General features: G+C 42.8%; 1 protein-coding gene across 1 annotated transcript; it reads right to left on the reverse strand.

Moving 5' to 3' along the window:
* Positions 1-6845: 6845 nt before the first annotated feature.
* linc.pou2af1 (lnc RNA pou2af1) lies at positions 6846-9893 on the reverse strand (the record flags this gene model as incomplete). The annotated part of the gene is made up of 4 exons (XM_041046724.1): positions 6846-7466; positions 8204-8538; positions 9330-9381; positions 9780-9893. Coding segments are annotated over 4 exons (852 nt in total), but the record flags the coding sequence as incomplete, so codon positions are not given.
* Positions 9894-10875: the final 982 nt, after the last annotated feature.

Below are 10875 nucleotides of genomic sequence, written 5' to 3' on the forward strand. Positions count from 1 at the left end.
TACCGATTTTCAAGTCCATAGGTCTTATTTTCCATAGGTGAATATTTTCTCACTCTAGGGGGTGGTGCAGAGCTGTTTGGCCACGCCCCGTCGCACGGACACTGTCAAATATTTTTTCGTCGAGGGACAATTTTGGGCAAAGTTTGGTGACTTTTTGAGCACGTTCAGGGGGTCAAATTAGCCGACTAAGTGGCGGAAGAGAAATAAAAGGAGAATAATAATAATCCCTTCAGTTACAATAGGGCTTCGCACAAATTTCATGCTCAGGCACTAAAAAAGTCATTGTTAGTTTAGTTTGGTTTGGAAATTCTACAACAGCTCTCCTAAAGTTTTCCTAAAAGCCCACAGGCCTTCTGAGTTTGGCACATTTTGAACAGAAAATATGCAACAATATGTTATCATTACTGCTTTTACACACCACATTTATCTCGGTTTCCATCTGCGAAGAAAAACAGTACCTTGCAGGAGGCACCACATCAACAGCAGGAGTGACATTGGAACCAGTGTAGTCGTTCTTCCTGCTCAGTACTCAGAGAACGCCTTCTGTGAAGGTGATCCTTACACTGTCCAACCAAGACGCCACAGATCAAGACGACAGGTCACTAACAGTACAGGGAGGAGTTCCACAGGAGCCTGCATACCACATATTTTCTGACATTTTGTCTTTTTTTTTTCAGCTGCTCTCACATATAGATATCTCTACAGTTATCTAAAAAGAAGGGTGATGCAGGTAGAGTCCCAGTGCTGGGAATGTTGTGGTTAAATAAAGAAGGGGTTAACGATCATCTCCCCCTGGTGTTATTTACATTAAACCTATGTATATTATGACACACTTGACAGGTAAACTCTGCCTCCAGACTGCCTGTTCCTGGGAATTTCTTCTTAAATTTCAGGAGGTCGCCCCCCTTTTTTCTTTCTGTTTTTTTTGGAGGGTGGGGGGGGGGGGGGGGTTGTCTTTTTCTGTCTGTTCAGCCATAGTGGCCATCGGTTCTTCTAGAGAAGCTATCATCGATCATACCAGTAAACAAACCATTAACAACAACAACAACAACAAAAAAAAACATTCGCAGTGGGTTATTCCCTGGAAAGCTGACATCCAACAGAAAAAACAAAAGAGCTTTGATTAACTGATTAACTGAACACAAGTTGATTGACTTTCATGTTCTTTTTTGAAGCAGTTGATTTATTTGGCAACCATAGTTCTAATCATCTCAGGTGTGTTCACCCTCCTGTTCACTTCTGTTTGGTGTGTAAATAGGACTTTGCCGTCACTTTCTCAATGCAGCTGTGTAGTGTGTGACCTGTCGACCCAGTCTGTCTGTTATCGGACCTGGGTGTGTGTTGCTGTTATGTGCAGAAAACATAAATGAGTGTAAATAGCCCTTGATTTACTCAATAAAGAAAGAGCCTCTGATATGAATCCACACCAGTGAAGGGCTCACTTATCAGTGGTTGCGAAATAAAGTGATGTTATTTGCACAGTTCGCCGTCCACCTTTTCTTCAACCGTGATGATGTTTCATTTAAAGTTTGCCAAGGTGTAATGTGACTCTGAGACTGACATTTTTGTCATATCTATCCTGTCCAACAATCAGACGACTGTTGTTACATGGAGCCTACTTTTGGGATTCAGTGAAAAGCATTTACTCTGCTGCTTAAATATTGACAAGGACAAAAGAAGCCCTGTGTCTAGACTCAAAGGATTTGATTCAATAAATCTGGTCATAAAACTTCAAAGGAGTCTCATAAAGGTACACAACAGTGTCGCTGTACAGTGGACAACATCTCATCTGATTTGGAGCAGTAGTTTAACTTCCGGAGCTACTCTGTTTCCCAGAAATTACGTTTATCGACAGCTAAACTGCAAAAGCAAGCATCATTTCTGACTGCCTTACGTTCAGAGGGATTTTTTTTATGCTACAGGAGGAGGATGCAGGATGTACTGTACAAAGTTTGCATCCATATCCCATCTGTGGTTAGGTTTATGCAACAAAAGCTCTTTGGCTAAGGTTAGGTAAAGGTTAGGTTTGATTCCATTTTAATAAACACATTGCATCTGAAGTCACTGTGAACTTGTGACAATGTGATGTGTGATTACAATTGTACAGATAGTGTCATGATGGCCATTGTCTTCCTCTCTACTGTATCACAGCTAAAACATTGTAATGTGACATTTTTTAATAACTGGCATGTATTACTTTTTGTTGAGAAAGCCCATTTTTTCTTACGGTTGTTATTGTAGTGAAACTATGTCTATGTCTATACTGGCTGTTACTATGTCTATTATATTGTGGTTTCCTTTAACAAAGCACTTCACTGACGTAGCCTTGCATTTGTACTTAAATAAAAAGGATAAAAAATCGATTCAGCAGAAACAGAGACATCCTGCGTTTTATTCCACACATTCTTCTTCCATGTAAAAATCTGGACTTGCCTGCATCACCTGCAATGCAATGTGACCTCCAACAGCTGGAGTTGTGAGTTGTGTTATGCGAGTATATGCTAAAGTAGCTTTGGGCAGAAATGAGGAGTAGACTGCAGAGGTGTGCAGAAGTTCTGTACTTTTTGACAAGCTGTCACAGTCCTACAGTGCTGTGCAAAACAAATACACTCACACACACACTGCACACACTGACACAGACAGTTCTTGCTGATCAATAACCAAGTGAACAATAGTCTGCTGTAAATTTGTCTGTAAATGAATAAACACTGTTTTTATAGAGATGAAATGTTCCTCTAAAAGTGCACAGAGAAAAAAAAAATACACAAGAACTGTCATAAAAAGAGATTGTTGTCTTTGCCGGAGTGCTCAAACGTCAGTACCAGCAAATAAGAGCTGATTGAAGAGTTCTGCTCTGAGGTGGGAGTTTCCTCACAATGAACTGGTACTGCCAAGCCTCTGCAGGGGGATTTCCACAAGATATGGTTCAGCAGAAGCATGCGGAGTGTGCCAACAGGATCTGTGGAACATACTCTATACACACCCACACACACACACACACACACACACACACACACACACACACACACACACACACACACACACACACACACACACACACCACTCGCTTAGTGTTTAACTTTGACACACTGGATCCAGTTTCAGGAATGAGAGATAGGTGTGAAGTGCAGCCAGGAAGGAAAACACAAAACCCTCCTCAGGTTTCTGCTTTTCTGTTTGTGTGTTTTCGCTCAGACTTTGCTGTGACCAGGGTTAAATACTCAGAAAGATTTTTCAGTGCGCTGAACGTGTTTGGCACAGATGAGCCCACCTGACACCAGCAGAAGGGGACACATTTGGAAATTTGTTGGAAAAAAAAAAAAAAAACATCATACTTTCACAACTAGATTCAACTTGCCATTTTAACGATATAAGACACCAGCAGAAAAAAAAGTAATTGACATACTTGTCCTGTTGCTTCATTGATCTGGTGATAAGTCATGTTACTGAGAAAAAGCCTTTGAGCCAGGTTTCAGAGTAAGACATGCCAAGAAAGGAAGAAATTTATTCTTAAAGGTGAACAGAAAACAAAACAAATAAACAAACAAAAAATGTACATCTCCACAGAATCAAAGAGCGGCAGTTTTTCATCAGTTTCATCAGTCACATGTGACAAAATTTTCCTCATTAGCCAAGAATTCAGTGCAGTTACAACATAGGTGCCAGTGAAAAGCCTGACATTCTTTAAATCGAACAGCGGGCTGAGCTTTAAAGGACAATTCTGGCTTATTAAAATCTGGTACTATTTTTACAGTTCTGACCTCGATTTCTTTTGGCTCAGTCACAAACATGTCGAGGAACTGACTGTTTGCAGCAGATGGTTATACAGTCAGAGCTGGAAACACTCTTCTCAAAGAATCTGAGCAGCACAAGATTTCTGCTCAGGGAACCGATCGTCCCTTAACAAACACACACAGGAACATTACATTTTAGTCAAATCATAAATACTAAAGGTATAGCACACGAGGTTGGGCTGCAGAATCATTGCTCCCTGGCATGAGTATGATGGATGTTACCAGTCAGATGATACCCGCCTTTGCTTTGAGAGAGTATCACTGGACTTTCAGGTGCTCTAAACTTTCAGTTTTACCTCTCAAGAAAGTGGTTAAGATAATTTGGTTTAACCGTTTGTTATCTTGTCAAGACTGGATTAAGGAAGGATTAACAACTAGGCAAAGCAGACATCTACCCCCAGGGCCCTGGATCCTGAGGCAACCAAAGGCTGCAGGTTCAACATGTCGCAATCAGTTTGTGATTATTTAAGGGATGGGTTCACATTTTTTCCAAGTCTGTCTTAAAGCAAGAAATTAAGATTTAAGACACTTATAACCTTAGTCCATCAAACGCAAAACAATGTATTGTGGGATTTTTACAAAAAAAAAAAAAAGCAATTAACAAGCTATGGCTGCGATTCTGGTTGGTACAGACACTCTTTTAGCTTATTAATCCTGCTTTGTGGCGTAGCCCCCAGCTCTGAGAGATAACTGATAGGGAGATGTGTGTGTGGTGTGATAAATGGTTTGAAACTTCACAATAGGCTAGACAGTGTGAGCCACTAATTCCCTGCTTTCTCATCAGGGGCTATCAGAGCCTTATCAAACACCTGAAGGGATGAAGAGTGTCAACACACAAATACACACACACACACACACACACACACACACACACACACACACACACACACACACACACACACACCTCCCCTCTCGTGCAGCCTTGCTGCAGGAGGGACCCTGGAGGGGACTTCAGCAGAATGCAGGCTTGTTTACAGTATGAGATCAGAGTGAGGAGCTGCAGACAGATCAGGTCAGGGTGGATCATATCTTGATCTGTTTGAACCCTGCTGGTGTCAGTTAGGAGCCCCTCATTCCCCAGTCCTTCAATGCCTGAGAGCCCTAAACTTGCCCCTGTCTGCAGCAGCTTACTGTGTGCCTTGCAGGGGATTACAGCTTTGACATTCAGCTTTCGGTTTGGCTCAGGGGTAGAATATAATGCTAAAAGATGCTGTTGTTTGCGGTTTCTGAGAGTTTTTGGTGTGTGTGGGGGGACACACATAAAGCCACACTCCATCAGATTTGGACAGAAAAGTGTAAGTTTTTAGCTCTGGTAAGGATCAGGTTTTCACACATAGGAAGGTGATAAACATTTGGGGCTTCATTTATGAAAGATGCTACATTCTGAGACAAGTTTAGCATTTAGGATGCAGTCAGAGAAGCTATAAATTATAATAAACTCAGTATTCATTTCACTCTCCATTTCAAATTACTGAGCATTCTACTAATTACAACTCATGTCACAACATGCAGATGAATGACTGGCCTATGATGTGATTTGGTATGCTCCTCACGCAAAACAATAGGTTCACCTCAGGGCAAACCTGTGCCAGGTTTGCGGCTCCTTCAATAGTTACTTAGAAGTAGCCACTGTTATCTTAACACTCAGGAAGGGTTAGGATGAGCATTTAGAAACACTGGTGCCATGAAGTTATGTTTACTGGCTCAGGTGAAAAGCAGCATGTGACTAAACCTGTTTGAGATTAATGTTTTTTGTACATGGTCTCTGACAAACAACTATAATAATGTTTAAATATGAATCAGCCCAAACCACCCCAGCACAATCTCATCCAACTTAAAAGTTTTCGACAAACTACAGATGAAACTGTGGTAACATTTTTGATAACACAAATTGACAGATTGCCCTTGCGAGGCTGAGCTAAGAGGGCATTCATTCATTTCTTCGCTCATCAAGTTTTTCCTCAAACATTTTATGTCAAGAGTCCAACAAACCTGCACAGTCACATTATCACAGTTCAGGTCACTGAGCAAGTCAAGTACCTTGTAGCTCAAGTAGCTCAGTGAGTAAGACTGATGTGGTCATTACATAAGCTCTGCAGGTTTACCTGGTGAATTCTACACGTGCTGTCTGTTTTCATGTCCTGCGCCTTGAGTCTTTTATGTAACCCCCAAGCCTTATGTGCCCCTTAAAGTTATCAGTTTGGACATGTTGTAGGAAAACAAATCAAAATAATTAAAAAAATATATATATTTATCCAATATTACATATGTTACCTATTTAGAGTACTCAGGTATAAGTATACATCACAAAACCTTGCCCTCTCAACTTCCCATGTTTAGTGTTAGGCTGAACTTTCTCCCTGCAGGTTTACTCAAATTCTGCAGGATTCCTTCACTTCAGTACAAAGTGTTGCATTACAGCACAGTTCAGCACCACACCTTATCAGCCTTTGTTGTTTATTTTACTCTCTTCCCACATTGTTGCAGTTTTCTGTGATAGGCAACATGGAAGATGAGCACACAGTATCCACTAACTGTTCTGTAATCTGAATGCTGGCCCTCTAACATTTTTCACTTCCAACCCTGTTTGTATCATGTTTTATATGCTGCATGTCCTTCTCCTCCTCTCCTCCATTCCCAGCTGTCCTATCTTCCTCCTTTTCCTCCTTTCACCCAGCCCGGCCATCAGCAGGAGGGTCCCCCATATGAGCCAGGTTCTGCTCAAGGTTTCTTCCTGTTAAAAGGGAGTTTTTTTCTTAAGTTTCTTCTTAAGTGCTTGCTCTGGGGTCAGGCTCTGGGTCTCTGTAAAGCGCTTTGAGACAATTTTGATTGTGGAAGGAGCTATATAAATAAAACTGAATTGAACTGTTGTTCAGGAAGTAAAGTGTAAACCTGTGGGACTTGACATTCATGAACTTGACCAAGATCATGACTCAACAGAAACCTAACCAATGCTGATGCAGCACCTGTGAGCTCAGTCATCACTGAACGACCCACTGCTTTTGACTTCCTCGGGTGTAAACGATCAGTAAATCAACATAAACACACTGGTGAATTCAACACATTTTTATTTAGTACTGCAAAAAGTTACGCGTATGAAAATAAATCTACATGGTAAAAAAAAAAACATTAATTGATGCAAAAATATTAGCATTTCCATCCATTCAGCATTCAACATATTCACTCCACCAAAGCACAAGCCAGTAAAAGCACACTGAAATGCAAAGGGGAGCATCGAGCAAACAGCCTCACTGAGTAAGAGAGAGAGAGAGAGAATCATATTTACACACAGAGGACAAAACAATACTGCTCCACGTCTCATCATAGTACATTGTAACACATTTCAGAGCTCATCTGCAAATCCCTCTTGAAATAGTTCTCTTCCACTGGACAGGCGTATGGATAGTCTGTGGGGTTGTAGTAAGGTGTGTATTCAGGGGCAGACAAGTTCTCCTGCTGGCCTGGCCAACAGTGGGGCAGGCAGTAACAGTCCTGGAGGTTGCAGTGCTGGTAGTCGTAGTGCTCTGAAGAAAAGCCATGGTAGCTCGACTCCATCCTGGTGGGCGAGTCGTAGCAGGAAGAGGAGGAGGAGGAGAAAGAGTCCTGCGGCGAGTAGCTGTTGTGATCCATGGGGCTGCAGACCTTCAGCGACTCCGGTGAGGAGCAAGGAGCCTAAAAGAGAGGAAGATGTAGAGGATGGTGGAGCTTATCTTTAGCAGGAGTTTGCAATGGTGTGGTGATGTGGTGGACATCCCACTGACACTAAGCCACAGGCTCAACAGGGACGCCTGTGAGTGCTATCTTTGTTTTAGTTTTTGTTTTCATTGTTTTCAATAATTTCTTTATTACACCTACCAAAATAGTAATATCCGTCCAATGAAGTGCATTTGCCTAAACTGACTTTATTTAACCCCCCAAAAAAGAACAGATGTGATTACAAAGAAAATTTATCACCCTGAATGTAACTTAAACCTGCAGGCTACACAAATATACAATAATTAATACGTACTGGATTCAAGCCCTAACAAGTCTCTGCCAAGGACAAACAAGACATACCAAACCTCTATTGCAAAACCACACAATTTGATGTTGGCTGAAACTTAAAAAAACAAAACGTTCATTATAGTTGAACTATGATTTAAGGCGTTCAGAAATGGTCTTCTTGGGTATAATCCTGTCTTACAAACTTTTTAACCCTTTGATTGTCGTCGCCTATACACTGAAATGTAATTGCAATAATCATGCAATGATTGATTGTTTCGCTGCCTAATATACGATGAGACCCTCCACATTAGGACAGAGGTGAAGTCATTTTTCTGCACATTTATAACCGGCAGGGAACTGCAGTTTCTTTGAAACACAGTTGTTTTTTTAACGAAGTGTGATCACTGTCATTGGGAGAAACCTACCATCACGCGCCCATAATAGTCCGCATCTGAGGAGAGTCCGTGGCACCAGGACGGCGGGAGGGTAGGAGGGGGGAGCATGGAGGCGCTGTAGCTGCTGCCGCCGCCGCCGCCGATGCTGTTACTGTTACTTCCACTGTAGAAGTTGCTGGGCAACATCATGTCCCCAAACTGCTGCTGGATGTCGTCAAACGTGTCCCCCTGCATCTGGATGTTGCACGGGGTATCGTCATGGAACGAGGCGGTGCGCTGCTGGAGTGCTCGCGCGCCACAGCCGCTCGCGTCCGCTGGTGTAATGGCGGCAGGAGGGTCCACATAGCGACTGGGCGGAATTAAATCTAAAAATGAGATTAGAAATATCCAAAATGTAAATAAAATGTCATTTTAAAATAAATCGTATCATGGGCTGCGGGTTGCGTGTGTTACACCCCTGTCACACCAAAATTAGAGGAAGAGCTCAGGATCAACGCTGCATTTCAAATTAATAGTTAATATTTTTTTCTAAGCCCAGGCTGCTATAAGGTGTAAAGCTCTGAAAACTCTCTTCAGGAGCGCACCGGGAAAAGGTGCACGTTTGTCTCTACGTGGAAACAGAGCACAGGAAGACATTTAAATAGGCCTATAAGTTCAGATAGTGATGTCATGACACCATCAGCCAACACATTTGAATGCAGCCTAAGTTTATAAGTAGGGACCCTGCACTTTTGGAATGGAGCTGTCAAAAGCTGACTAGAAATGCATTCCAAGTAAACTTTTTTTGAGTGGTCTGAGTGTCATGACTGGGGCTTTCATGTGAGTATGCCGCGCCTTGGGGGCGATATGGGGGTCGGGGGGGCACAGGTTTCTGCCTGGCATCGAAGAGTGCAGTGACTTTGCTTCTTTTGAATTAATCCAACTTCACTTTCTGTTTATTTGTTTCTGTGCAACTGCAGAGTGGATTTTTTTCAGCAGTTTACTAAACAGTTAATGTGGTTATGACTGGATTTTTTTTTTTATCATTGCAAGCTGCCTGCAAACGTAGGTGCCTGTGATGCTGTAGGTCCGGGTGGATTCAAATGCTGCTCTAGATCTATAGCTTGAACGGATTTACTTAACCCTGGATTCAGATGTTGAAGCTGGGTAAACTTACTTGGAAAAGTGGACGCACAGAGATCCTGGAGATCCAAGCAAGCCTGGGATATCTGTCCATCAGGAAGAAAAGGAAAGACAGGAGGAGGAGCAGGGAGAAAGACAAGGTTATTAGATACATTTATCAGAGCATTATTTGACTTTGACTGACTCTGACTTTGAAAGACATACATGTCCCCGGAGTTTTATGGGTGTCTTGTCTTCTAAATGTATGAATCTGTTTTGGTGCGAATGTGGGTGCTTATGACTTTGTCTCTTTTTATGACTTAAAAAAACCACGATAGGATATTTTCTAATGGAAGGACAGTCAATCACTTACAGGGACAGTGTATTACTTAGAGAAGTGAGTGTTTTTTTCTGTCTCCTGCTTTGTCTGACAGTAAAAAGGCAGAGTGACAGTGAGGATGCAGGGAGGGAGGGAGGGAGAGAGAGAAAGGGAGGGAGGGTTTACCGGTTTAAGTTTTTTGCTGTTGGCCTGCCGGGCTCTGTGCCTCTGCAGCAGCTCTTTGACCGTGGTCTTCACCCGGACGCCCTGGTACACCCTCGGTTTATCTGCATGAATAGAACAGCATGTCACTCATGTTTACTAAGCACCGTCCATCGCAGCAGACAATAACAAACACTAACTCCTCTCTTCTCCACCCCGCACAGCCCCTCCCCCCTTTGCAGCTCACAATCCGTTTTCTTCCCTTCAGTTCAAAACAGTAAAAAAGCAAGATTTCATGCATTGTTTTCCCCCTTTAGACTGCAGTTTCTCCACGAAATGATTATGTTGCTGTGTTTCCCTTTTAATAAATGTTGAAAAACTTGAAAACTTTTGGGTGGAAAGCTTTGCCAACACACACAGCATGTTATAATAAACAATAAACTGTCTGATCCATGTGTATCTCTTCAATGTTTAAAATCTTGTCCGAATAATCGGTGCGTAAAAGCGCATTGTCAGCGCTCAGTGCGCGCTGTGGCTCTGGGTATTTTCGACCGCTTGTCCCGACCCCAGAGCCCCCCAGTGCTCCCGGTCAGGGCTCGCTCTTTACGGCACCACACAGCTCGGCGCTTCCTCTTACGCCGTCAGCAGACTCGCTCGCTGCAGCCCGCTGTGTGTGTGCTCCGCGCTGCCCAGCCACCCCGTCCAGAGCAGGAACAAAGGAAAGCGGCCCAAAATGCGCCACCGTAAGTGTATATTTTTAATCATGAACGCAGATGTGATAGACTGATTGTTGAAATGACAAACACGGATCGATCTTGAGGTCGGAGTACGCGTAGGTTTGGTAAAGTTGGATACAGGCGCTCGGGGCGACCGCGTAAAACGCACAAAGACAGAGCTGAAAAGAATCTGCAAAGCGATCAGTGACTAAAACTTATAACTTTTAACGTGTCCTGGTAAACGCACTGGATCTGTTGATCTGAGGTACAGCTGTGTACAGGACTCGATTCCAAAGTAAAGTTTGTACCGGTAAAGCGGTGCCGCAGGTATCCGTGAAAAACAGACAACTGTTTAGTCGTTTGAGCGCCATGTTACCTGTGTGAGGTCGTTTAGTAAAAGTGGG

This window comes from Toxotes jaculatrix, chromosome 9 (assembly GCF_017976425.1).
Source record: "Toxotes jaculatrix isolate fToxJac2 chromosome 9, fToxJac2.pri, whole genome shotgun sequence".
Classification (NCBI taxonomy): Eukaryota; Metazoa; Chordata; class Actinopteri; family Toxotidae; genus Toxotes; species Toxotes jaculatrix.